Source organism: Perognathus longimembris, chromosome 6, assembly GCF_023159225.1.
Source record: "Perognathus longimembris pacificus isolate PPM17 chromosome 6, ASM2315922v1, whole genome shotgun sequence".
NCBI classification, from domain to species: domain Eukaryota; kingdom Metazoa; phylum Chordata; class Mammalia; order Rodentia; family Heteromyidae; genus Perognathus; species Perognathus longimembris.
Window position 1 is genome coordinate 6,356,154 of NC_063166.1, and position 27,743 is coordinate 6,383,896.

At 58.9% G+C, this 27,743-nt stretch overlaps 2 protein-coding genes across 2 annotated transcripts; both read right to left on the bottom strand.

The window, feature by feature from the left end:
* Nucleotides 1-1,512: 1,512 nt before the first annotated feature.
* On the bottom strand, nucleotides 1,513-1,776 carry Mymx (myomixer, myoblast fusion factor). Its single transcript, XM_048347544.1, has one exon. It carries the CDS (start codon nucleotides 1,774-1,776, stop codon nucleotides 1,513-1,515), a length of 264 nt encoding a protein of 87 aa, XP_048203501.1.
* Nucleotides 1,777-15,122: 13,346 nt separating this feature from the next.
* Nucleotides 15,123-26,350, bottom strand: Capn11 (calpain 11). Its single transcript, XM_048347692.1, has 21 exons — nucleotides 26,060-26,350; nucleotides 25,731-25,800; nucleotides 24,824-24,942; nucleotides 24,565-24,698; nucleotides 24,284-24,452; nucleotides 22,476-22,559; nucleotides 22,269-22,354; nucleotides 22,012-22,086; nucleotides 21,637-21,797; nucleotides 21,356-21,534; nucleotides 20,230-20,241; nucleotides 18,669-18,880; nucleotides 17,557-17,596; nucleotides 17,405-17,470; nucleotides 17,254-17,311; nucleotides 17,084-17,148; nucleotides 16,878-16,946; nucleotides 16,559-16,637; nucleotides 16,338-16,454; nucleotides 15,687-15,745; nucleotides 15,123-15,208 (listed from the first exon to the last, which is right to left on the bottom strand). Exons 1-21 carry the CDS (start codon nucleotides 26,297-26,299, stop codon nucleotides 15,182-15,184), a joined length of 2,121 nt encoding a protein of 706 aa, XP_048203649.1. The 5' UTR covers nucleotides 26,300-26,350; the 3' UTR covers nucleotides 15,123-15,181.
* Between the last annotated feature and the right edge of the window lie 1,393 nt (nucleotides 26,351-27,743).

Genomic DNA, 27,743 nt, shown 5'->3' on the forward strand with positions numbered 1-27,743 from the left:
GTGGCTGACCCAGCGGTGGGGTGGGAAGGGCTGGGCCCGCTGACCACGGCTCCGGTGCTTGCCCCAGACTCCAGCACCCCCCACCCCTGGCCCGGGAGGCTTGTCCTATCACACACCGCTCCTAGCTGTCACCGTCTGTGTTTGCTCGGCCTGGGAAGGGAGGGCGTCGTGATGACATCGCTGCAGCCCGCGGTGGACCCGGGAGGCTCTGGCCTGAGGTGCCAAATGCAGGGAGACCCCCCCCCCCCAAAAAAAATGCAGTAACCAGGAGACATTTTAATGCAATGCAGGTTTCCGCTCGGCTTTGTTTCTTTATCGGAGCTGAGGATCAAACGCAGGGTCTTGCACAAGCCACAGGCGGACAGAGGTTCAAAGCCGGAGTGACCCACGAGGAGCGCAGCGCGGGCCTCTCGAGGGGTGAGCGCGTGTCAGCCGCGTTAGGTCAGGTCCGAGCTTGCTCTTCCCGCCTCGGCGAGGGTCCGGCCTCCGCCCCGCGGCCAGGGGGGCCTGCAGGTCCCTAGGGTGGTCCGCGCCGTCCAGCAAGGCCGCCGGGCCCCCTGAGGCCCGGCCCGGGCCCCTCCCCCTGGCACCCGCGGCGTCTGCGTCCTCCCCGACCTCCGGACTTGGGGGCCGGACGCCCTCCCTCCCCGCTCCCGGCCGGGGCGGTCCGGTCCCTGCCGCCCGCGCCGGCCCGGGGACGCGGCGGGAAGGGCAAAGGCCCCGGTGCCTGGGCCCGCGGTGAAGGCGGGACCGGCCCGGGGGCGTCCGCGGGGCTGGGGGCGCGGGGCGCGGGGCGCGGGCGGGGAGCCGGGGAACCAGAGCAACACCTACCCGCCCGCCCCCCCCCCCCACATGGCACCTCACCTCGGTCTCTCCAGCCCCGCACCCCGTCCGGAGTGGGGCGCCCCGCGAGGACCCCGCGAGTCCGCCCCCCCCCCCGGGCCGCAGGGCCCCATCTCAGGGCCGCCCCCTCCAGCCGCCAGGTTCCCGCCGTGCCCGGCTCGTCCCGAGCCCTGGGGTCCCGGCGGTGCCATCTTGTTTCTCGTGAGAGGGAAGACTCTGGAAAGGCCGGCTGGTGAGGGCGGAGAGGGGGCGTGGGGGGGGTCCCGGCCCCGCACGCGGCCCGGCCAGGCGCGGGGGGGGGTGCCCCGAGGCATGCGCATTGCGCAACTTGTTTAGTGAGCCGTCCGCCGGGTCCGATCGCTCCGACGGGGGGTGCTGCGGGGCGGGGGGGGGGGGGAACCCGCGCGTCTCCCGGCGGGCCGGCCGCGTTTCCTCCCCAGCCCTGCGGGCCCGCGGGTCCGGAAGGCCGGCCCCCTCCCCCAGGCCTAGCCGACGGGCCGGGGCGGAGGGCGGAGGCCTCGCAGGTGCCGGCGGCGGGGGCGGGCCGGCCACACCCGGCCCGGCCGGCGGAGCGAGCGGGGTCCCGCCTGGCGCGCGCGCGGGCGCCCCGACGGTCGGCGGCCCGGGCGCGGGGGGGGGGGGGGCGAGGCCGCGGCACGAGGCGAGGCCTCACTTGGGGGCGCCCAGCCCCGCGCCCCGCTCCCGCCGGCCGGCCGGGGACGGCTCCGCGGCCTCGGGCGGCTGCGGCTGGCTGAGGACGAGGAGCAGGCAGCCCAGCAGGGCCTCGCGCGCGGCCCGGGAGCGCAGGCGCTGGGCCAGGCGGCGCAGCAGCGGCCGCGGCGGCCGGAGGCGCCGGCGGGCGGCGCGCGCCAGGGGCGGCAGCAGGCGGGACAGCAGCGCCCGGAGCAGCAGCGGGAGCAGCGGGGCCGGCATGGCGGGGTCGGCGCGGGCGAGCCGGGCTCCGGGCTTCGGCACCTGCGGAGGCAGCGCGGGGCGAGCCGGGCTCCAGGCCGGTGCTTCCCGCCCCGATTCCCCCTGGCGAAGCCTCCGGGGCGGGGCGGGGGCCGGGACCCCCCGCTGGCCATTCCCAGCCTCCAGAGCTCCACCTGGGAGCGGGGGGGGGGGGGCGCCCTCCTCCTCTAATCACCCCCCTCCTTTGGCATAGCCTCCATCCGGCGAGGCTCGTTCCCAGGCAATTCTTTTGTGTGTGTGCCAGTGCTGGGGCTTGAACTCAGGGCCTGGGTGCTGTCCCTGAACTTTCTCAGCTCAAGACCGTGTCCCTCTAGCATACCTCAACTTCCAGCTTCCTGCTGGTCTCGTTGACTTTCCTGCCTGGGCTGGAAACTCAAACCACCATCCTCAGATCTCAGCCTCCTGAGTAGCTAGGATGACAGGCGGGAGCCACCAGGCCCCTGGCTTTTCCCCTTTTCCTTTTGGAAGTTCTTGATCCACCCATACCTGCCCTCCACGGCCTCCCCACCGCCAACCCCACCGTTCCGCGGCTGCTCTCACCGGTCACAACAGATCTCAGCACCAGTCTCTGGCTCGATTTGCCTCCGGAGGAGACCACATAGCCGAACCCAGCTCTGGGTAGCCCCACCCAGCTCAGCCTGCTGAGGGGGGGGGGTGACAACAAGAGACAGCTGGGGTCCCGCACCTGGTCCGCTGAGGGGGGAGGGGCCCACCAAGCTGGACTTCCCTGGAGTCTGGGAGGAGAAGGGGAAGGAATGTGGGGGCATTCCAGTAGTCTGAGCACCGGGCCTCTCATCTGCTACCTCAGTTACTGGGAGGAACTGGGCGGGTGTCCGAGCGGATAGCTGCACAGGAACTTAGACACTGCTTCTGCTGAAAAACACTGACGCTTCCTGGGGGTCTGCAGATGTGCAAAGGGCACCTGGCAGCCCGGCATCCCTGGCTCCATCCTAGCTGCGTCCACTGCCCTGAGCCATTCCCTCCTGCAGTCCATCTAGCAGCTACCTTGCAAGCCAGGAGGACAGGACTGACGGATCAATGTCCAAACTGCCTCCTCACAGGCAATACTGCCTCCTCTGGTAACAAGGCCCTGCCGGGCCAACCCTGAGGTCACCAGCATCTGGAGGGCCAGTGATGGCGTGGCGGGGACAGTCACGCATACCTCTCACCTCCATTCAGTTGTGTGTGTGTGTGTGTGTGTGCGTGCACGTGTGTGCACATGTCCTTGGGCCCAGACTCAGGAGCTAGGCATCGTCCCGGAGCTCTTTCTTTCAAGGCTGGTGCTCTACCACTTGAGCCACAGCTCATTGGAGAGAAGTCTCACGGCTTTCCTTCCCAGTCTGGCTTCACCCTCCCAAGGAGCTAGGGTTACGGGCATGAGCCCCCCGGTGCCTGGCCAGGGCCTCAAACTTGCTCTCTGCTTTAGTTCTTGCTCAGATAAGGTCTTGAACTTTTCGCCCACTTGGACCTTGGATCGTCATCTTCCTTCTGCATAGACAGTTTGCACCACTCTGCCTGGCTTTATCTGTTGATATGGGGTCTTGTTCACTTTGTTGTTCTTTTTCCCCCTCAGCTAGCTTCAAACCTCAGTCTCCCTACTCTACCTCTGGACCAGCTGGGATTACAGGTGTGAGACTATTGAAGCGCGAGGCTCCTGTCTGCATGGTGATGACGGACTGACATGCTTGCTTTGCCTTTTCCTGTGGTATGCCATTCCACACAGATCTCCTTTCTCTGCCCTGCACCACTTGCTTCTTTATTTGGCGGATTAAGATGAGTGGCTGGACCTGACTTGTTGGACCTCTGGCTAGAAATCTGACTACGCCCTGTGTAAGACCCACTGGGCCAATCCTCAGTGAGCCGGTGGTTCACGCCTCTCCTCCTAGCTACTCGGGAGGCTGAGATCTGAGGATCATGGTTTGAAGCCAGTCTGGGTGGGAAAGTCTGTGAGACCCTTATCTCCAGTTAATCACCAGAAAACCACAAGTAGCGCCGTGGCTCAAAGTGGTAGAGCTCTAGCCTTGAGCAAAAAAGCTCAGGGACAGCATCCAGGTCCTAAGTTCAAGTCCCATGACCACCACCACCACCACCAACAACAACAAAAACCCCACCCAAACTAGCCACACTTCCCAACCCCAGGCTACTGCGGTAAGACTAGGGCCAGGAGAAGAGGAGCCAGACGGGCACTCTGGAGCCCTCCCTGGGGGCAGAGGAGGGAGGGCACAAGGCCTCCCCCAGTGGGGCACAGCAGAAGGGCAGAGCGGGCAGGGAGAAGGAGACGGGTTCACCATCTCCACCCACTCCCTCGCCCTCCCATGCTGGAGGCGGCTCGAGCCGGCTGGATTTCTACCTCCTGTTCCTATGCAGATGAGACTAATTTCTGCCTTGCGGGACTCCGATGAGGTAGTGGCCCTGACGTTGACCTTGTAAACGTCAAGGCCTTGGAATAGAAATCGTTGGTCACCACTGAACGCTGAACCAACGTCTCCCAGATCAGTCAGACACCAGTGGCGCAGGTCTAGAATCCAGGCTGTCAAGAGGCTGAAACCTGCCGACCCAAGCTTAAAGACAACTTACGCGGGAAAATCCGCAAGTCTCCCTCTCCAGAATAACAGCAAAAAGACAGGCTAGAGATGTGGTTCATGTGGAGTACGCAAGCTGAGCAGGAGTGAAGTCCAAAGTTGAAACCCTGGTACCAACAATAAACAAACAACTAGCTTGAAATAACCAACAAATACAAATTTGGGATGGTGTATTCTGGTCTCCTAAGATTTAATTTTTAGGTTGTTGTGTCTTGAGCTCTGACACTCCCGCTTTACCTGATACTCTCCCCCAAAGTTTCACATTCTATAATCTGGGCTGGCAGTTTGTCTTAGAACCCGATGAAATGAAAGAAAAACAAAAGCTAATGACTGGAGGAGATGATCAGCCGGTTTCTGAGTGTGAACTGCAGCCAATTGCATCGTTTTTGTTTTGTTTTGTGCCAGTCCTGGGACTTGAATTCAGGGCCTGGGTGCTGTCCCTGGGCTTTTTTTTGCTCAAGGCTAGCACTCTAGTACTTGAGCCACAGCTTTACTTTCAGCTTTTTGGTGGTTCATTGGCGCTAAGAGTCTCACAGACTTCCTTGTCTGGGCTGGCTTGAACCGCGAGCCTCAGATCTCAGGTTCTTGGGTAGCTGGGATGACAGGCGTGAGCCACCAGCCCCTGGCCTGAGAGCTTTGTTTTGTTTTTGTTTTTGTGCTGTCCTAAGGCTTGAACTCAGGGCCTGGGAGCTGTTGGAATGTGTCTGGTGGAACCTCCTTGCCTCGCAGTCCCAGAGCAGGAAGGCTGCCTTCGCTCGTGCTGTTCTGCTGATTTCTCAAGAGTTCCTAAGAATCCGTCAGCGTTGGCTCAGTGCCTCCGGGGATGTGACGCTGCGGAGCCCAAAAGGCATGAGGAATTAGCAATGTCGCTCACGGTGTCACAGTCAGCTATTGGAGGAGACTAGAGTCCAGCATCTAGTCCAATGCACAGGTAGATAAAGGGACAGCTCTAGGCTCGAATAACAGCTCATTATAGTTTTCTGTTGAAGGATAATAGTCTCTCTACCTGCATCCACATTTCTACATAAGATAATTATGGCAAGACTAATTTGTTTGCAATATGTCTAGTCTTATTAAACTGGCTAGACTGATTACATAAGTGCAGCATTAACTGTGATTATACATTGTCAATGACTGGAGGGTTGGTTTGCGTGTGCACGCGCGTGCTTGAACTTGGGGCCTTCTGCTCTCTTTCATGGCTGGTGCTTTAACCGCTGAGCCCCACCTCCACTTTCAGCTTTTTGCTGGTTAATTGGAGATGGGAGTCTCTTGGATGTGTCTGTCGGGGCTGGCTTCACACCAGGATCCTCAGATGTCAGCGTCCTGAGCAGCCAGGAGTATCGGTGTGAGACGGTGGTACCTGGCTTTCTTAGTCTTTGTTGTTTTGGGCACTGAGGATCAAACCCAGGGCTTTGTGCATGCTAAACAAGTGTTCTTTGTCCCTGAAGTACAACCCCAGCTCTAGCTGGTTGTGTGTGTGTGTGTGTGTGTGTGTGTGTGTGTGTGTGTGTGTGAATCCTGGGGCTTGAACTCAGGGCCTGGGTGCTGTCTCTGAACTTTTGTGCTCAAGGCTACCACTCTACCACTTGAGCCACAGCACCACTTCTGGCTTTTTTGGTGGTTAATTGGAGATGAGAGTTTCATGGGCTTTCTTACCTGGGCTGGCTTTGAACTATGATCCTCAGATCTCAGTCTCTGGAGAAGCTAGAATTATAGGCATGATCCACCCGCACCTGGCTAGATGGTACTTTTTTGTTTGTTTGTTTGTTTTTTGCCAGTCCTGGGCCTTGGACTCAGGGCCTGAGCACTGTCCCTGGCTTCTTTTTGCTCGAGGCTAGCACTCTGCGGCTTGAGCCACAGCGCCCCTTCTGGCCGTTTTCTCTCTATGTGGTGCTGGGGTATTGAACCCAGTGGCACTCTTGCCACTAGGCCATATTCCCAGCCCTAGATGGTACTTTTAATTAAGAAAAACAAATTCATTTTTTTTGTTATTTGTTTTGGCAGTACCCAGGGCTAAGCCGGTACTCCACTGCTCAAACTCCTCAGCCCTCTCCTACTAGAGTTTAAATATTGTGTATGTGTGTGTGTGTGTGTGTGTGTGTGTGTGTGTGCACAACTAAGCCATAAAACATGAGACCCTGGGTTTGATCCTCAGCATTGAGGGGAGCACTATGGAGAGGGGAGGCTTATTTATTAGTTTCACATCTCTGTTTTTACGAGGACTTAGGGCAATTGATTTTGAGATATTCCAGAAGTCCATCTGGGACGTCTCAGTTCATTTGAGGTTTTATGTGTTGTTGTTTAAAGACAATTTAGAATTTGAGTTTGAAAACAGTCGGGAGATTTGGAACACTTGAAGAAATCAGACAGATCTTGACGAAAGAATGCCAACAGAGGCCAGGACGAAAGACCAACCCAGAGGTTACATGACTGTCGAAGACCTTCCCGTGTTTGTGACTTTACGGTTTTGTTGGGTGGTGGGCTGAATCCGGGACTGTGCCTGTGTGAAACAAACCATTTGTCCTGAGCTTTCTTAAGTAATAAAAAACAATGAGATCAACATGGAGCACAGGAAATTATTTTGATAAAACACAGAAGTTCCTTCTAGACAGACACATAAAAGCACTTTCGCAGTCCTTTATCAAGAACAAACAGAAGCGTTCCAAATGCAAAGTAATAATGAGGAGACGGGAATATTGACCATCCTGACTGGAGCCAGACACAGGGTATCTAGGTATTCATCTGTTACATTCCACCCCCTAAAACACATACAATGAAAATAATATGGGGAAAAAAATGAGAAAGCCAGCCACTAATGGCTCACACCTGTGATCTTTGCCACTAAGGAGGCTGAGATCCAGAGCATCACAGTTTGGACAGAAAAGCTACCTCCATCTCCGAAATAACCAGCCAACCAGGTGTCCGTGGCTCACCCCTGTCACCCTAGCTCTTCAAGAGGCTGAGATCTGAGGATCAAGGTTCAAAGCCAGCTCCAGGCAGGAAAGCCCGTGACAGTCATATCTTCAACTACCGAATAAGCTGGAAGTGGAGCTGTAGCTCAAGTGGCAGAGCACTAGCCTTGAGCACAAAACCAACACTCGGACAGTGAATGCCCTGGCCCTGCGTTCAGGCTTCATTATCACCAACCAAAACAGCAGGGGAGAGCTTCTGCCTCCAGTGGTGGAGGATCTGCCACGCGCCGAAGCAGGGCCAGCACGAGACCCCGAGCTCCGACCTCAGTCCCACCTAAGAAACAAACATCAGTAACGAATGCTCCAAGGCAGCCTTAGCATTTTATTCTGTTTTTTGTACTGGTCCTAGGGTCTGAACTCAGGGCACTGTCCCTGAGCTATTGTGCTCAAGGTTTAGCACTCTGTCAGTTGAGCCACAGCTCCACTTCTGGCTTTTGTGGTTGATTGGGGATAAGAGTCTCGTGGACTTTGCTACCAGGGCTGGCTTTGAACCACAATCCTCAGATCCTCAGGATTTACAGGCATGAGCCACCAGAACCCAGCTGTAACCCTAGTTCTTGAGAGGTATATATATTATGAGATTCCTTCTACGCCTTGCATATAGCATTGTTATCCTTACCAAACCCAGGGCTTCATGCATCCTAAGCAAGCGCTCTACGGCTAAGGCACATTAGTTTTGATTACATGTATTAATTAGAGTTCTGTGTGTCTGTGTGTGTGTGCTGGTTCTGGAGTTTGATCTCAGGGCCTGGGTGCTGTCCTTTAGCTTTTTCACTTAGAGCTAGCACTCGAACCACAGCTCCGTTTCTAGGTTGTTGGTTTTTTTTTTTTGCCAGTCCTGGGGCTTGAACTCAGGGTCTGAGCACTGTCCCTGGCTTCTTTTTGCTCAAGGCTCTACCACTTGAGCCACAGTACTACTTTTGGCTTTTTCTATGTATGTGGTGCTGAGGAAACGAACCCAGGGCTTCATGCATGCAAGGCAAGCACTCTACCACTAGGCCATATTCCCAGCCCCTCACTTCTGTTTTTTTGCTGGTTAATTGGACTTTCCTCTCCGAGCTGTCTTTGAACCAGAATCCTCAGATCTCAGCCTTCTATGTAGTTAGGTCACTCATTTCTGTCTAAGTCACTGATCTTAATTAGGTTTGGATTTCTCAGGAAAGTCTGGCCCATTAGACAAAGCTAGCCATGAGGGAGCTATTGCCTTGTTAATTATTTTTCCTGGCACATTGCATATAAGGTATCATGAAAAGGATAACTTAGGAGTTGCCGCCACAGGGTTTGTGTTGCTTCACTGCCGGGCAGATGGGGGCGGCACCGGCGCGCATTTGTTCTTTGAACTCTGAGTTGGACCCAAGGCTATGATTGTAAACATCTAGTCGGGATAACAAGCTTGGGCTCTTCCCTTTGGCACCCTGTCAAGGATTCTGGTAACCCCACCGGGTGCCGGCCTGCCCGGTGAGGTCAGTATTGGAAGCACCAGCCGCCCTCCGGCCCTCCTCCTCACCGAGATGTCCCTGATGCCAACATTGGCGTCTTTGACCTAGAGCGGAAGAAGGCGAAAGGAGAGGGATTCCCACTCGGTGGCCACGTGACGTGGACGCCCCTGCAGATGGGCCACTGCCTTGCCCAGTCCTGACAAGCTCGCTGCCTGTCTTCATGGTAACAAATACAGGGTAAAAAGCTGTGGCAGCAGCCAGTAGGAAGAAGAAAATAATGTCACGTGCAGGGAAATGGATGGAGCTAGAACAAGTAATGCTACGGGAGGTAAGCCAAGCTCAGAGGGACAGACAGCGCATGCTCTCCCTGGTATGTGGACGTTCGATCTACAAAGCACTGGCATGTGAGAAGTTACACAGGGTTCAAGATACACACAGGGAGGCCAGAGCGGATCCTCTTAGGAGGGAAACACACAGGCACCGTGACTGAATGCCCCCTCGTATTTACAGCAATGAGCACACTGAAATGAACGCCAAGACATGGCAACAAAAGACTTTTTAGAAACCGTTTTGGATGATTCTGTATTTTTACCTTAGCGTCTTCATATGGATATCTTTGGGCGGGTGGGGGGCACAGAACTTAGGGACCGAGGATGAGAAGGGGCGGGGTGGGGGGGGCGAGGGACCGTCACCCGACACCTGTCATTGTAACCCCTCGGTACGTCACCTCGATAATAACACGAGTGAATTAATTTTTTTTTAAGTTGTGGCAAAGATGGCTCCCCGATTCCGCCCACACCCACGGTGCCCCGGGCTGGGGTGGATGGGCTCCAGTCAGGTGTGTGGTGAAACTGGGAGGAGCTCGGGCACCGCGGCCAGGGTGAACCGTGCCCGGCTCCTCAGGGCAGAAACAACGCGTGGTCCAGGGCACGCTTCCCATGCCCTTCGGGTGGGTCTTGTTGTTTTTTGTTTTGCAATCTACGCCTGTCCCGGGGCTTGAACTCAAGGCCTGGGCCCTGTCCCTTAGCCTGTTCTGTCTAAGTGGGTACTCCACCAGTTGGGCTACACCTTCACTTCCAGCTTTTTTGCTGGTTCATCGGAGATAGGGAGCCTCATGGAGTTTCCTGCCTGGGCTGGCGTCAAACTCTCAGATCTCAGTTGCTAGGATTAGAGGCATGAGCCACTTGAGCCTTGTAAGTCCACCCCCGGGAGGGCTCCGTGCAGATGCCCCCACCTGTTTAAGTCTGCACCCAGTACCTGCGTCACCTAGGTCACTGGCACACCTGGAGGCCGTGACCTCCCCCTTCTCTGAGCTCACCTCCAATCCACCTGGCCATCCCTTCCGCCTTCCTCTGGTTCACTGTCTGCCTCCACACTAGAATGCACGCCCCCCCGCCCCGAGAGTAGGGACCTGCCTATTTCCTGTCCTGAGAAGGCCCCGGGCTTGGCCACACGCTTGTCATGGCCAGCATGGTAGCTCCTGCCTAGAATCCTAGCTGCCCGGGAGCTTGAGATCTGACCAGGGAGGTTTGAAGACAGCTGGGACAGAAACATCCTATCCTTAAGACTCCATGGCCAATTAACCAGCAAACAAAACAACATCCCCGCCCCCCCAAAGGAAAAATCCTAACAGGACCGAGACAGGGCTGGAGTGACAGCACCAGTTGAGGTTGGGGAAAGCTGAGGGATTGTTTATACCACTCTGGGACCTTTGGACTGGCGCCCGGGGCCATCTGTTTGACCTGCCAGGCCTCTGATAAGAAGTCAGAATGAGTAGTTCCAGGGCTCCCAGGCTGGAGAGGCAGGGAAAGCAAACAGGCTATTTAGTCAATGCTTACTACGAAAGCCCTGGGCAGGGGTGAAGTCTAGTTTGCTCTCGCTTCCCTCCCTCCCTCCCTCCTTCCCAGGATCAGCTCTCCTGTCCACCTTCCTGTCCCCCCACCGGGACTGGCCCCACCCCTCCTTGGCCTGCCCCACTTTCTCCAAGACAGAGGAGCAGGAGGTGAGCTACACTTTCCTGGAAAGATAACCATCCTGGCTGGCCACAGAGCTGCCAGGGGCAGTTTCTTCCAGTTCCTGGCAAACCTTACGCAATGCTCGGGCCAGACTTCCTCTCCCGCCGCCCCCCCCCCCCCCCGCCATGCACTGCGGTGTAAAATCAGAGGCAGGACAGAAACACTGTATATCAGAAACGGGGGGAAATATTCAAGGCAGAAGCCCTCAGTGAGAAAACTCCAGAGATCGCTCTTAGGAGGAGTCCTCGAGCCAGCCCGGCCGCTGTGAAACCCAGCTTGCTGGGCAAGGATCTGGGCCGTGGCTTGGTCAGCAGCAGTAAGTCCCATTTGGCCAACAGGAATAAATCTCCAGTGTGGGAACTATATAAGATATGGAAGAGTCCAAAAACGTGAACCCGCTGGGATGTCCCTTCGTAGCAACTGGCTTTAGTGTTGTCTTGACAACTTGTTTATGGCTTCTAGCAATTAGCTTTAATGCAGTTTTGACAGCTTATTGTTTAGTGCTTCCTAGCCACTAGCTTTGATGTCGTTGGTTTGAGGACTGCTCTCTGTCACCGCCCATTGCCAGTTTTGCTTCTGCAAGTCCGCTTGTGGTCACAGCTCATACACGGCCACCTGCCTACGGCCTGTCCCTTTAAAAAACCTCACTGCACAAAGGCTCGCTGCTGCGCTGTCCTATGCAAATAGTGAGGTGCAGACACTTTATCTGAGTGGGAGGTGGTGGCTGTGGGTACTGGGATATAATGCTGAGGGCAGAAAGGAAATGGACGGAACCTCCAAGTTTTGTCAAGGTCGGTTTAAAAAAGTGAGCCAGGCACCTTTAATCAGGTCTGTAATCCTAGCTACTCAGGAGACGAAGACCTGAGGATCTCAGTTCAAAGCCACCCCGGGCAGGAAAGTCCCTAAGACTCTTATCTCCAGTGAACTATCCAAAAGCCAAAAGTGTAGCTGTGTCTCAAGTGGTAGAGTGCTAGACTTGAGTAGAAAAGCTCAGGGACAGTGTCTAGGCCCTGAGTCCAAGCCCCAGTTCCAGCGTTTGGGGGGGGGGGGGTTGTTAACCAGTTGGTATTTAATAAAGGAAAGGACAGTGCACAAACATGAGTGGAAAAAGGCAGCAGGTATTCTACCATAATGGGTATTTTTTCTTGCTTGTTTTTCCAGTCCTGGGGCTTGAACTCAGGGCCTGAGCAGTGTCCCTGGCTTTGTTTTGCTCCAGGCTAGCACTCTACCACATGAGCCACAGTGCCACTTCTGGCTTTTTCTGTGTATGTGGTGCTGAGGAATCGAACCCAGGGCTTCTTGTATATGGGGCAAGGCCATATTCCCAGACCCCATAATGGATAGTTATATTGGGAAATTAGAACAGAACATTTAGTTTAAGCATTCCTTTAGATAAGTATCTTCTTTGATCACAACCTGCTATGTTTTGATCGTTCCCGTGGCTGTGGTATTTTGACATTGTCGGTTGGGCACGGAGCTATTGAGTCGGGTCTGTGTGTTAATGGGAGTTGTTCTCCTTCATCATCCCTTCGAGCAAAGGCTGGGCCGGGAGCTGCTGGCTCACAGCCGTCACCCCAGCTACTCAGGAGGGGGGATCTGAGCTCTGCCAGCCTGGGCTGACAAATCCAAGAGACTCATCTCCAATTAACCAGCAAAGAAAGAGGAGTGGAGTTACAGGTCAAGTGGTGGAGCATTAGCCTGAGTGAAAAATTAAATACATGAGGCCTTGAGTTCAAGCCCTGGTGTATGCTCTTGCTTGCGTGCGCATGCGCGCGCGCACACACACACACACACACACACACACACGTGCACGCAGCTTTACCAATGCTTTCTGAGACAAGTCCTTTCCTTAAGGTAAATATTTTTATTTGGCAAGCATTTCTGTGATCAAAGGAGTTATTTCGTCACCCATTCCCCCTCGGGACAGGCGTCTTTCCTGGCCATGTGCTCTGGGCTCCCAGGCCCTGTAAACAAGGTGGGCGGCACTGTCATTGTGCTTCATTGCTTTGCCATGGCCCGGTGGAGAAAGAGAAAAGCAAAACAATAATGCCCTGCGCATTTAAACAAGGATTCACGCCCCGATGGCCCGATGGCCTGGGTGTGCTTCACACACCTGGCTTTCCCTATCTGGCCTCAGCCCCTGAGCCCTTCCGGTCCATTCTCAACATCCTTGGAGCCATCCGGAAAGTTCTAGAAAGCCACCCACCAGCACCTTCCATAATTCCAGGAACTATGAACCACGGCAAGAAGATGGCAACGGGGCACCCGTTCTCTGTGCTTGTGGAACATGGGGGCCGGGGGCAGGGGGGCTGGGGGCGGGGGGGGGGCCGGGGCAGGGGGAGGTGTCCAGCATGGACAGGTGGAGCCTGGCTCTGCCCGCCCGCCGGGGCAGCTGCTCCCCGCAGCCCCACAGAGGCGGCTGTGGAGGGCGCGGCCCACTCTCCCCAGCCCAGCAGCTGTCGCCCACCCGGGACTTAAATGACAGCCCCACAACCTGGGGCCGGGCCGGGCTCCCACTGCCAGCTGTTGTGCCCCGACAGCTGCTCCCCGACAACAGGCCGGAGGGGGGCACAGGAAGGCCGGGCTGCACACGCTGCACGTGGCTACGGAGAGCCGCACAAACCACAGGGCCCCAGAAACAAAAGTCAAGAGGGAGCAAGACCCCAAGGGAAGAAAGCAAGTGTGTTATTTTCACCCCCTCCAGACCCGGGGGGCGGGGGGCGAAAGAGAGAGAGAGAGACAGACAGACAGACACTGCACATGTGGGTCGATCTTCCAGGGAAAGTATCAGATGGTGAAAGTTGTAAACATGTTTGTTCACCAGATGAATCTAGAAATCCCATGTGATTCCCAGGGGGTGGGGGGGGGTCGGGGGGAGCTGGCAGGGCCTCGGGGGGCAGAGCCCATCCTGCTGGAGACTTGCTCCCCCGGCAGAGGCCCCGAGTTCAAACTCCCCTGCCCCTGACAGAAGGGCCCCCGGCCGATCGCCTTTGGGGCAGGGAGGCCCGCGGTGTCCTCCGCCTTCCAGAGTGGGGCCACCCGGCGGCAGGGGTCAGGGTGGGACCCTGGAGGCCCTGCGGCGGCCCCCGAGCTGTGCCAGCCTGGGGCAGACCTGGCGGTGGGGGGTGCGAGTGGGGGGTGGGGAGCAGCGCCCTCCCCCGCCCCGCCCCCTTGTGCCCTGTCCTTCAGTGCAGGGTGCCAGTCCTGACCTGTGGGACAGGAGACTGCGCCAGCGCCTGCAGCGCCCCCTGGTGCCCGGGACGGGCAGAGCCTCCAATGCTCCCGGGATCTGGGTGCCGGCAGCGCCCCCTGGTGCCCGGGACGGGCAGAGCCTCCAATGCTCCCGGGATCTGGGTGCCGGCAGCGCCCCCTGGTGCACGAGACGGGCAGAGCCTCCAATGCTCCCGGGATCTGGGTGCCGGCAGCGCCCCCTGGTGCCCGGGATGGGCAGGGCCTCCAGATGCTCCCGGGAACTGGGAACCGGCAGCGCCCCCTGGTGCCCGGGACGGGCAGGGCCTCCAATGCTCCCGAGAGCTGGATGCTGACAGCGCCCCATGGTGCCCAGGACAGGTAGAACCTCCAACGCTCCCGGCAGCGCCCCCTGGTGTACGGGACAGGCAGGGCCTCCAGATGCTCCCAGTAGCTGGGTGATGACAGTGCCCCCTGGTGCCTGGGACAGGCAGAGTCTCCAATGCCCCTGGAGCGCCCCCCCCCTGGTGCCCGGGACAGGCAGAGTCTCCAATGCCCCTGGAGCTGGGTGTCCACAGCGCCCCCTGGTGCCCGGGACAGGCAGAGCCTCCAATGCCCCTGGAGCTGGGTGTCCACAGCGCCCCCTGGTGCCCGGGACAGGCAGAGCCTCCAATGCTCCCTGGAGCTGGGTGCCTATAGCGCCCCCTGGTGCCCGGGACGGGCAGGGCCTCCAATGCTCCCGGGAGCTGGGTGGACTCCGTGTGGGTGCACTGGGAGCGATCTGTACCCCGCCGGCTTTCCCTGGCACAGGAACCCAGAGCGGGGCAGCCAGTGGTGTGTCCTGTTTATTACAATCATGTCCACGGGAGAGGGACGGGGGAGGGGAGGGGAGGCTGCTTAGCAACAGTGGACCCGACCCCTTCCCTCCCGGCCCCAGCCAGAGAAACACAGGAACGTAAGTCACTTCTTTCGGTAAGCAAAACAAAACACTCTCAGCGAGAGCATGGGGCCGCTGGGAGAGAGGCGCCCCTGGGTCGGGGGAGGGGCATCTGGGGCTGGGACTCCACCACGCGGTCCCACCCACCTGCCGAGACAGCCAGGTCAGCCAGGGGCATCGCGGGCCCGGGCGGAAGGTGGAGGGGAGAGAGCCAGCCAGGCCGCAGCATCGCCTACCCCCACATGGTTGCCTGCAGCCACTAGGAGAGAGGAGGGAGGGAGGGGAAAAGCGGGTGGGTGGGGCCAGTGGTGAGGCTGGGGGCGGGGCTGGAGCAGGGGGCGGAGTCAGTGGTGAGGCTGGGGGTGGGGCTGGAGCAGGGGCGGAGCCAGTGGTGAGGCTGGGGGCGGGCTAGAGCAGGGGGCGGAGTCAGTGGTGAAGCTGGGGTGGGGCTGGAGCAGGGGGCGGAGCCAGTGGTGAGGCTGGGGGCGGGGCTGGAGCAGGGGGTGGAGCTAGTGGTGAAGCTCAGGGGTAGGGCTGGAGTAGGGGCGGAGCCAGTGGTGAGGCTGGGGGCGGGGCTGGAGCAGGGGCGGAGCTGGAGTAGGGGCGGAGCCAGTGGTGAGGCTCAGAGGCGGGGCTGGAGATCTGGGGCAAGGCCACTGGTGAGAAGGGGCCTTCTTGGGGGCGGGGCCACCTCGGGCCCCTTCCGCTTCCCTCCCCTCCCTGCTTTCCCCACCAACCTGCTGCAGGTTCAGCTGGATGTAGCCTGTGTTCTTGGGGTCCATGGTCAGAAAGAACGCTGGTTTGGGAAGGGGGCCGGGAAGAGGGGTTCAGAGCCAGACCTGGTCTGAGCACTTCCTACAGACCTACAGAGTACTTCCTACAGAGTACTGGTGTACTCTGAATCTCAGTCCTAAAATAGGATCTGTTTTTTCATAGCTTTTTTTTTGCCAGTCCTGGGGCTTGAACTCAGGGCCTGAGCACTGTCCCTGGCTTCTTTTTGCTCAAGGCCAGCACTCTGCCACGTGAGCCACAGCGCCACTTCTGGCTTTTTCTATGTATGTGGTGCTGAGGAATCAAACCCAGGGCTTCATGCATGCAAGGAAAGCGCTCTACTGCTAGGTCATATTCCCAGCCCCCCCCCTTTTTTTTAATGAGGCAAGAACTCCCTATATCCCTCCCTATCCTCTTGCCTCAGCCTCCCGAGTCCTGGGATTACAGGTGTGTGCCCCTTGCCATCGCTGAGGCAGTTACTACCCACGCCGTCATCACTAGCTTCCCAGCAATGGAGACCCAGACCAGGATGTGAGCTACTCTGGGCCCACACTCCTCAGGGCGGGTATGGGGGGAGGGCCAGCATCCCTGGGAAGGGGCAGAAGTCTCCAACTCACTGAACATGGCCTTCAGCCGTAGGAAGCAGTTAATGAAGCTGTCGAAGCCCACGGTCATGTCGTCATCTGTGTACCTAGCCACCAGCACCTGAAGCACCTTGTTGTTAACCTTAATGCCTGGGGGTGGGGGGCAGAAGAGCCAGGAGAGGCGGAGTCCAGGCCTCCGGGTGGGGGGTGCCTTCCCCCTGCCTGGCCCCAGCCCTCTCCTGCCCTCTGGCCACCTGCTTTCTCGATGGCCAAGCGCATCTCGTAGGAGTTCAAGGCGCCCGAGCGGTCCTCGTCGCATTCCTGGAAGATGTTCTGAGGCCCCGCGGGCCCGGTCACTCACCGCAGCCGCCTCCCCCCACCGACCCATCCCTGAGCCCCCAGAGCCGCCCCGCGGGGTTCAGGCACGGCACGCAGGGCTTTCTGCGGGCCTCCCGGGGGGCCGAGCGGGCAGTCCACCCGCAGGCCCGTTCCGTGCAGTTCACACGCCATCCTTGCTAGTGTGCACCCCACGAGGACCCCCTATTCCGGTCCCCACACACGGCCCCCCTTTACCGTCCATTTCTTGAGTTTTTTCCACAGGACCTGGAACTCCAGAAACCCCATCTTGCCTGAGTTGTCTTTCTGGGGGAGGGTCAAGGATAGCAGGGCCGGCAGTGAAGGGGTGTTGGCCGGCGAGAGAAGCGGCCATATCTGGGTGAGGCTGGGGGAGGGGGAGGGAAGGCGGGGGACGGGTGGGCAAGCACTGGACGGGAAGATACGTCCAAGAGGTTGATCATGCGGCGACAAGCATCCAGTCCGAAGCCCTGGGTCTTGAAGGCCTTGACTGTGGGGGAAGGAAGGGGTGGGGAGAAGACGCTGGATGAACGGGGTGTCGTCGAAGGAGCCAGATCCACCCGAGAAGGCTGTGGGGATGGGAGGGAGCGCTCACGTCGGTCCAGCAGTTTGCTGAGCAAGCACTGCAGCTCATGCGCGTCGATTTCGTTGTCCTGGGAAGGAGACCCGCCAGCCCTTGCTCTGGCCTCTCGAGCCTGAAGCCGCCCCCAGCCCCCCTCCAGCCCCAGCCCACAATCCTCTCTCACCTCGCCTGCCACTACCTTAAACAATTCAATGATGTCCGGATCCACGTCCTGGTCGAAGGGCAACTCCTGGGGTGCAGGGGCGGGCGAGGGGCCCAGTCCAAACTCTTCTTCAGGCCCATTCCTTCCCAGCCTCCTGGCCCCGTCCCCCTTACCTCCTGGAGCTGCTGCAGGTAGTTGACCTCATCCAGTTCCCTGTGCAGAAGGGGGAGGCTTACAAGTCCCCAAGGTTAGGGGGGATGGCTGCTTTGGGGGTGATTGGTAGGAGTGATGGGGTCAGGGGCCGTGTCAAACAGCTTCATAGAATCTCGGTTATGGGATGGACAGACTGCCTTCCTCTACTTCTCTCTTCCCTCCATCCCTCCCTTCCTAACTTCTTTCCTCCTGCCCTCCTTCCCTCTCTCCCTCCTTCCTTCTTTTGTGCCAGTACTACTGGGCCTTGAACTTACGTCCTGGACACTAGTGGCCTTTAGCTTTTTCTCTCAAGATTGGCACTTGTACACTTGAGCTTCTCTGACTGGTAAGTCCCTGTCTGTCTCACATGCTCTTGGGCTGTTTCAGGTCTTGTCTGTCCCTTAGGCACTAGGGGTGTGTGTGTGTGTGTGTGTGTGTGTGTGTGTGTGTGTGTGTGTGTGTGTGTGTGTGTGTTCAAGCTCCATAAGCTTGAACTCAGTGCCTTGTGCCTCTTGTTTTTTCCACTCAGGCTGCTACCACCTGAGCCACAGCTCCACTTCCAGCTTTTTGCTGGTTAAGTGGAGGGAAGATTCTCAGGCTGGCTTTGAACCGCTATCCTCAGCTCACAGCCTCCTCTCCAGGAGCTAGGATGGCAGCCAGGAGCCACCAACACCTGGCTTCTCCGATTTCTGGCTCTGACTTTACTACTAACTGGGCTTTGGGCTCCTGCTGCCTCCCTGGTCCTGGGTGTGGGGAGGGAGGGCGCCCGTGGGGATGGGTGGGGGGGACCTGAGGGCTCGCGTGTGGGGGTGGGTGGGGGTGGACCCGAGGGCTCGCCCGTGGGGGTGGGGGTGGAGGGGTGGACCCGAGGGCTCGCGCGTGGGGGTGGTGGGGGGTGGACCCGAGGGCTCGCGCGTGGGGGTGGGGGGGGACCCGAGGGCTCGCGCGTGGGGGTGGAGGGGTGGACCCCAGGGCTCGCGCGTGGGGGTGGGGGGGACCCGAGGGCTCGCGCGTGGGGGTGGGTGGGGGTGGGTGGGGGTGGACCCGAGGACTCGCGCGTGGGGACCCCGGGGGCCGGCCGTCAGTCACTCACCGGGACTCACTGTGCTTCTCCGTGAACACCCGGAGCAGGAAGTCGGAGTCCTGGTGGGGCTCGAAGGTGGAGGGCACGATGACGTACTCGCCCGGGGGCAGCCGGAACTGGTTGCTCACCTCCCGCGAGTTGGTGAAGGTCTCCGACAAGCCGTTGTGGGGATGCTTCTGGAAGAATTCTTTCTTCAAGCGGCTTTCCTGCACGTTCTGAAACTGCATGTGCCTGGAGGTGGGTCCAGGGCTGGCACGGGGGGGGGGGGGGAGGAGGGGTCCCCCGGGGGAGCTGCCCTGGCGGGACACCTGCACCCACGTGACCGGCAACCCTGCTGCGGTCCTTGCCTTCCCCACTCGGCTGGGGCTGAATCCGGCGCCCCCAGCGGGGTTCGGTTGTTGTTGCTGGTGCTCACCGACTGAGCTTTCCCCTGAGCCACGCCCCGGCCTCTCAGGCCCCGCCCCCCGCCAATCACACGCCCCTGTCCCCTCAGGCCCCGCCCCCCGTCAATCACACGCCCGGCCTCTCAGGCCCCGCCCCGTCAATCACACGCCCCTGTCCCCTCAGGCCCCGCCCCCCGTCAATCACACGCCCGGCCTCTCAGGCCCGTCCCCCGTCAATCACACGCCCCTGTCCCCTCAGGTCCCGGCCCCCGTCAATCACACGCCCCGGCCTCTCAGGCCCCGCCCCCCCGTCAATCACACGCCCGGCCTTTCAGGCCCCGCCCCCGTCAATCACACGCCCCTGTCCCCTCAGGCCCCGCCCCCCGTCAATCACACGCCCGGCCTCTCAGGCCCGTCCCCCGTCAATCACACGCCCCTGTCCCCTCAGGTCCCGGCCCCCGTCAATCACACGCCCCGGCCTCTCAGGCCTCACCCCCCGTCAATCACACGCCCCGGCCCCTCAGGCACCGCCCCCCGTCAGTCACATGACCCCCCCCTCCGGTCCCGCCCTTCGTCAATCACTCGCCCCAGCCTCTCAGGTCCCGCCCCCCCGTCAATCACACGCCCCGGCCTCTCAGGCCCCGCCCCCGTCAATCACACACCCCGGCCTCTCAGGTCCCTCCCCTCCGTCAATCACACGCCCCGGCCTCTCAGGTCCCGTCCCCCGTTAATCACACGAACCCCCTTCTCAGGTCCCGCCCTTCGTCAATCATACGCCCCCGCTCCCCCCCCCTCCCCCCCCGTCCCCTCAGGTCCCGGGCCCCCGTCAAACACATGCCCCTGTCCCCTCAGGTCCCACCCCTCGTCAATCACAAGCCCCCGCTCCCCCCCTCAGGCCCCGCCCCTCTCCAATCACGCGCCCCGCCTCTCAGGTCCCGCTCATCAATCACACGTTTGGCCGCCGCCCTCCCCTCTCCCCCCCCCCCTTCTCAGGTCCTGCCCCTTGTCAATCACACGCCCTGGCCGCCGCCCTCTCCCCCCCCCCCCCCCCCGCCTTCACAGGTCCTGCCCCTTGTCAATCACACGCCCTGCCCCCCCTCAGGTCCCGCCCCCCCTCCCCATCACACGCAGCCAGGGGAGGGGTCGGTGCCCGCCAGGGAGGGAGACCCATGGCTCCTTGTCAGTACCTCCTTTGGGACCTGGGAAGAGGAGAGAGGGTGGTGGTGAGGACTCGGGTTTGCAGGAGCTGGGGCAAGTGTGCACAGTGCGTATGCTAGTGTATGTGTGTCTGTGTGTGTCCATGCGTGCGCATGTGTGTGCTTGCACACGTGTGTGTGCTGGGGTGTGTCAAGGCGTCCTTGAAGGGCGGGGTGTAGACTCTGATAACATTAACTCTCCGTGGGCTTTGGGTAGCAAAGCACTGTGTGCAGCAAGTGTTGTCAAGGAGTAGCTCAGTCTCCCCAGGTTAACACAGGAACTGGAACCCCACGCCGGGGCGGCGCCTCACGTGTGGGATCCCGGCTCCTGAGCAGATCTGAGGATCAGGTTTGAGGCTAACCTAGGCACACAGCTCCCTGAGGATTCATATCCGAGTGACTAGCAAGAGGCTGGGAATGGAGGTGTGGCTCAAATGGCAGAGCTCTAGCCTTGACAAGCAAAAAAGCCCCGCGTTCAAGGCCCGCAGTTCAAGTCCCAGTACTGGCAAAAAAAAGTACGAGAATTCAGCAGGTGGGGACTTGGAAAGCACCAGGCACTGACACGGAGAGCAGAGGACCTGGGGAAGATGAGCTATTGGTGGTGTTCTTTCTTGGTGTTGTTATTTCTTGGTGCCAGTACTGGGGCTTGAACTCAGGGCCTGGGCGCCATCTCTTAGCTTTTTCACTCAAGGCAAATGCTCCATCACTTGAGTCACTGTTCCACTTCCCACTTTATGGTGGTTGATTACGGTAGAGTCTTTTTCTTTTTCTTGTTTTTCTTTTTTTTTTTTTTTTGGCCAGTCCTAGGGGCTTGAACTCAGGGCCTGAGCGCTGTCCCTGAGCTTCTCTTGCTCAAGGCTAGCGCTCCGCCACGTGAGCCACAGCGCCACTCCTGGCCTTTTCCGTGTATGTGGCACCGAGGAATCGAACCCAGGGCTTCATGCACGTGGGGCGAGCGCTCCACCGCTAAGCCACCTCCCCAGCTTCGAACCACAATCCTCAGCCCTCAGCCCCCTCCTGAGCAGTTAGGACGGCAGGTGTGGGGCAGGCGTGGTGAGCCCCAGTGCCCGGCGGGGAAGAGGCGTCTTCCAGGGGTCAGGGGGGCTGGGGGGCCCACCGGGAAGATGACAAAGCCGATGGTCAGCAGCTGGGCGCCCAGGGGGCGCGCGCGCCTCCAGGTCTTCTGCATGAGGGCCACCAGGCAGGTGCAGACCACCTCGTCGGCCTCGTCGTCGTCCTGGTGGTCATCCTCCTCCGGGAGGGAGATCTTGAACTGGGGGTTGGTCCAGAAGGTGCCTGCGGAGGAAGCAGGTGGGCACAAGGTGTGCCCTGTGCTCGCAGGGGGAGTCCTCTGCCCCTCCCTCCCTCCCTCCCTCCTGCCCAAGTGCCACCACCCACCGGGGTGGTTCCTGCAGCCCCCGGCCGTGCTGCCTCTCCGCCAGCTGCCCTCGTAGTGGGTGGTGTGCCAGGCGCCCTTGGGCTCCCCGGAGAGCGCGTCGGGAGTGAGGTTGCAGACCTCCAGGAGGGTGAAGTGGCTCTGGAAGTCCTGGTAGGACATCCTGGGGGGGGGGGGGAGGGCATGTGGGGCAGGAGGGGGGGGATGGCGCGTCTGGGCAGGCCCCACCTGGCAGCCCACCCTGTCCGTGGCCCAGAGGGGCACAGGCGAGGAGATGATGGATGGTCATGGTGGGGGGGAGTACTTCTAGCTCCCCCCCATGGTGGGGGGGAGGGAGCTAGAAGTACTCCCCCCCACCACAAAAACCCCTCACTGACCAGAATTCCCCATCTTCTTTCTTATGCATTAGTTGTAACTGGGTCCTGGGATCAACTTCCTCCCATTCTCTGGCACTGGGGGGGGGGGGGGGAAGGGCTGAAGGAGGGGCAGGTGGGGGGGCAGCCAACACACCTCCTTTCTCCCCCAAGGATCTCCTGAGGTCCTGGGTCCCTGGTAGGACCAGCCCCGGCCTGGGCGGGAGCCTCATCCTGGGGTGTGCCGTGTCCTCGGCCCCTCCCCGGGCTCGGGGACCTACTTGTCACTCCAGGCCCCGTTCCACTCAATTCGGCCCCAGGGATTCTGGACCCGGATCAGTGTTTGTGTCTTGCCTCTGTACAGGACCTGGACGAGTCAGAAAAGGGAGGCCGTGGGCTCCGGGACCGGGAGACAGCAGCCCTCCTCCTCCTCCTCCCCCCCCTCCGCCTCCTCCTCCCCCTCCTCCCCCTCCCCCAGCCGCACTCACGTCCTCCACGCCCGTCACCGCGTAGGCGTGTCCTCTCACCAGCATGTGGTCCGTCGTGGACTCCAAGTCGCTGCTACTGCTGATCTGAGGGACGGAGAGGGAGGAGCAGCAGTCGCGGTCAGGCCTGGGCTCCCCCACAAGGCTGAGAACTCTCCAGGGGCTGTGTTTGTCACTCCTGGGGCTTGCACGCAGGTCCTGGGCGGGCGTCACCCCTGTCCTTCGTCACTCAAGGCTAGCTCCTTGACCATTGGAGCCACAGCTCTGCTTTTGGCTTTTTCGTGGTTCATTAGAGAGGAGAGTCCCATCGACTTTCCCCAGGCTGGATTTGAACTGTGATCCTCAGATGTCTGCCTCCTGAGTAGTTAGGATTACAGGTGTGAGCCCCGCCTCCCCCCCCCCCCCCCAGCCCTTGTTATTTTTCCAACAGCATCTTGAGGTTTTTTCCAGGAGCTCAGTCCTCCCACTGATCTTTTGATCACAGGGATTCACCGCCAACACCCAGTTCTCATTGAGATGCGATCTCGACATCTACCCCAACCTCAGTCTTCCACATAGCTGGGATTGCAGGCGTGAAGCACCGTGTTCAGCTTATTCATGTCGTTTCTGCCACCACCGTCAAGGTCTACAATGGATGTCTCTCGTCTGGTCCTTTTATAATCATGTGTTCCTCTTTTCAACTATTCTACCGTCCTGGCCCCGTACAATCACTAGTGTGTCCCCCCCCCTCTACTGTTTTGTCATTGTTTAACCATTCCTCTGTGGAAGGACATCTAGACAGTTTGCCATTTTTACTGTTAGGGAGAAAGTTGTAAGCATTGTGTAAACGCTGTATGGGGACACTTGTCTTCATTTGTCTACGATAGTGATCGCAGAGATTACATCCTCACAATGCTTGGTGGTAGGGTGGCACTCTGTGTTTATTTACTCAAACATGTGTGGTGGCCTCTTGCATCTAGGCCTTGTCCAAGGTCCCAGGGAAAATAAGGTCTCTGTACTTACAGAACCTTCTCTCTTCTATCTAGTGAAGATAGGCAGAAGATTTCAGGTCAGCTGGGAGCTGGTGGCTCACGCCTGAAATCCTAGCTACTCAGGAAGGTGAGATCTGAGGGTCCTGGTTCAAAGCCAGCTTGGGCAGGAAAGTCCCTGAGACACATACACTCTCTGTCTCTCTGTCTCTCTGTCTCTCTGTCTCTCTGTCTCTGTCTCTCTCTCTCTCTCTCTCTCGTCAGTTGTGGGGCGCTGTCCTTGAGCCTCTTTGTGTTCAAGGTCAGCGCTCTACCACTTGAGCCACAGTACCACCTGTGGGTTTTGAGTGGTTAATTGGAGATGAGTCTCACAGGGACTTTTCCGGCCTGGGCTGGCTTTGAACTGCGATCCTCAGATCTCAGCCACCTGAGTAGCTAGGATTAGACGCGAGAGCCACTGGTTCCTGGCCCTGAGACTCTTATCTTCAATTAGCTACCAGAAAACTGAATATGACACTGTGCCTCAAAGTGGTAGAGCACTAGCCTCGAGCGAAAAAGCCCTGAGTTCAAGCCCCCATGACCATTCCCCGCCCCCCAAGAAAAATTCAGGTCTCAATAAACGTAAAGCAGAAAATCAAAACAAAACATACAGTATACCAGATGGAGGGAGACCAGCACCGGCGATGAGGAGATGGGTCTGAGAGAGAGAGGTGGCGGGATTGAAAGGAGAATGACAGGAGCTGGCCATGGAGCTAGGACGTGGGGGTGGGCGGGAGAGCCTTCCAGGCAACGCTTAGCAGGTGCAACCCCCCCCCCCCCCCAGGAGACCCAGGCGTGGCTTACCTCGATGGAGCAGCCCATGAGGGAAGATCGCTCCACCGCCTTGCGCAGGAGCCTCAGCAGGTTCTGAGGGGGGCTCTGTAGCTGAAGCCTCTGGGCCACGCCTCCGGTGAAGTCCTCCAAGCCCTCGGTGGTGCTGCCTCCCACCAGGGCCTCATAAGATCCGTTCAGCCTGGGGGCGCAAACAAGGCACTGCTGGGCTGGGGCGGGGGGGGGGGGGGGAGGGAGGAAGGGAGGGAGCGAGCTCGGGCACCCCTTGGCCTGTTCCAGCCCCGGGCACTCACTTGGCATACGCCTTCTCCAGCAGCGCGCTCCAGAACTCTGTGCGCTGGGATGAGTGCACAAACACCAGCTTGTCATTCTTGGTGGGCAGACGGTCGTCCACCACCACGTCCACCCACTGCCCAAACTGCCAGATCTGTGGGGGGGGGGGCAAGGTGGTCTCAGCAGCAGGCAGGAGGCTCTGCCTCCCAGAGTGCCACACACGCGTGCGCACACACACACACACACACACACACACACACACACGCCCCAAAGCATCACCTGAAAATGGAAGATCCCGGCGTAGTTTTTCTTGAAGCTCTGGCCCCGGGGCACCACGCGGTACAGCAGCTTGGGGCAGGTGGCCAGGGAGCCGATGGCAGCCAGCAGCCAGCAGTCTCCTGAAAGGTAGGTGGGGCTCCGCCCCCTTGAGCACCCCCGTGTGGGTGGCCCCCAAGTCCAAGCCCTACCGGAGCAGGAGCCTCCCCCAACACCAATGGCTTCTTGCGGAAGCACTGGGGAAGGAGCTGGAGGGAGGCGGGGGGGGGGGGGGGGGAGTGGCAGCCAGGGAGGGGAGGCCCCTGACCCAGGGCCGGTCATAAAGGGGAGAGTCACAAATCACAGCTGTTCGCTTGAGTTCAAGGGATTTGGGAGAACTCTGGCCTAAGGTCCTTGCTTCTCTCTTTGGAACTAACCTTCCTTCCTTCCTTCCCTCCCTCCCTCCCTCCCCTTTCCCCCTCCCCTTCCTCTCTCTGAGACTTGGCTTCTTCACTCAAGGCTGGCACTCTACGACTCAAACTGCTTCTGGCTTTTTGCTGACTGATGGGAGATAATCTCCTGGACTTTTCTGCTCTGGCTGACTGAACCATGACCCTCGGGTTTCAGTTTCCTGAATCGCCCGTATGACAGGTGTGAGCCCGGAGACTGCTGGGACCTGCTTCCCCTGGCCTGTTATTTTTTTTAAGTTACGCAGTCTTGGGCGATCTCTTGTGCATCAATAGATAACTAATGCATTGCTGACGCTCAGCCAGGGAGGACAAATCATGATAGTTCCACTCCCATCTCCTGGAAGGGGAGGGACAGGGGCACAGAACCAGGTGGTTGAACCCAGGGGTCCCCTTTCCAGCCTCCAATGACCCCACCTTCCCCACCCCCCCCAATGGCCACCAGCCCCTCGCTTAGGACTCACCCAGGACCCCCTGACAAATGTCTGTGGGAGTCAGCCCATTCAGGATGAATTGGGGGTTGCTTGTGATTTCCTGTGGCGAAGGAATAAAGATGTCAGGGAGCCAGGACGCCCCCCCCTCCCCTGCCTGGCCTCCCCTTCCCTGTGGGGGAAGAGATGAGGAGAGGGGTAAGGGGCGTGGGGCCAGCTAGACATGGCTTAGAGGGTGAAGGCAAAGCAGTGCTGAGCCCCCCCCCCCCCCCCAGTTCTCATGGTGGAGGTAGGGCCTAGTTTCAGGCCAGGACAGAGTGGTGGGCTGGAGATTCTATAAGCCCCCCTTGTCCAGAGCTCACCTTGGGCCGCTGCCAACAGATGTTTTGCACTTGTTTGGAGTGGGGGCCCAGGTCCTTGAAGCCAATAGAACTGGGCTCTGCAGGGAAGAGGGGGTCCTCAAACAGCTCCCCATTTCTCAGACAGGCTGCTTGTAGCTCCTCAAAGCTCTGGTTCCTGTGGTTGCGGGCATTGCTGTGCTGGCCTACCCCACTAGCCTGGAGTCGACTTTGGTTTATTGACGCCACCATTCCCTTGTCCATAAAAATGGGATCTGCTCAAGAATAGACAGATAACCTAGTTAAAATGGAAGCTCATGCCGGTAACCCTAGCTACTCAGGAGGCTGAGCACTGAGGACTGTAGCTAGAAGCTAGCCTAGGCAGGGCAAAGTCTGTGAGACTTTTATCCCTAACGAGCAAAAAGCCTTAAGTGAAGGTGTGCGGCTCAAGTGGTAGAATGTCAGCCATGAGCATAAAAGGCTGGGCCCTAGTATTGACACACATAATAAAACCAAACAACAGGGCTGGGAATATGGCTAGCAGTAGAGTGCCTGCTTCGTATGCACGAAGCCCTGGGTTCGATTCCCCAGCACCACATACACAGAAAAAAGCGAGAAGTGGCGCTGTGGCTCAAGTGGTAGAGTGCTAGCCTTGAGCAAAAAGAAGCCAGGGACAGTGCTCAGGCCTGAGTTCAAGCCCCAGGACTGGCCAAAATAATAAATAAATGAACAAATACAAACCAAACAACAATAACAAAGACCCAGATAACTGGTGAACATATGAGAGAAAGGTCGACATCATTAAGACATTGGGGAGATGCAAGTCAAATACCACTTCACCCTCCCGAGGATGGCTGTAATAAAAACAGGGAATGCCAAGAGTTGGTGAGGAAGTGTGGAAACAAATGGAATGGAAACGTGGTAGCCACTGGGAAAACAGCCTGGCAGTTTCTCCAGTGGTGAAACAGAGGGTCACCAGTGGACACAGCAATTTCACTTCTAGTAAATGCCCAAGAGAAATGCAAATAGACACCCACACTAACACATATGCAAATGTACATGGCTGCAGTATTTCCAGTAGATATGAAGGAGGAGAAAGTCTCATAGGACCGTCAGATGGTGAGTAGACTAACAGTGGGATAATATCCAACAATAGAAAATGAAGGAGGGGGGGCTGGGCCTAGTGGCAAGAGAGCTTGCCTCCTATACATGAAGCCCTGGGTTCGATTCCCCAGCACCACATATGTAGAAAATGGCCAGAAGTGGCGCTGTGGCTCAAGTGGCAGAGTGCTAGCCTTGAGCAAAGAGAAGCCAGGGACAGGGCTCAGGCCCCGAGTCCAAGCCCCAAGAAAATGAAGGAGGGGTGGGTGCTGGTGGCTCTGTATGCTCCTAGCTAATCAGGAGGCTGCGGTCTGGGGATCCGGTTTGAAGCCAGCCCAGGCAGACAAGTTCTAGCGACTATGTTCTCAGCTCCAACCCCGGTGGAAGGAAGGAGGAACGACCCCTCCGCTGCCTTACTGGCTCCTCTGGCCTTCCACGGCCTATTCTCTCCCAAACAGAGGTGTGGGCAGCCCCCACCCGTGCCTACCTGATGAGTTCAGCATGCCAACGGCTGGTAGGCACCTGGCGAGGGCCTGGCAGTTAAGGATTCTGGGGGCAGTGGGCGTCGAGACCCCCTCCCCCGCCCTGGAACTCCCTGCTCCCAGTG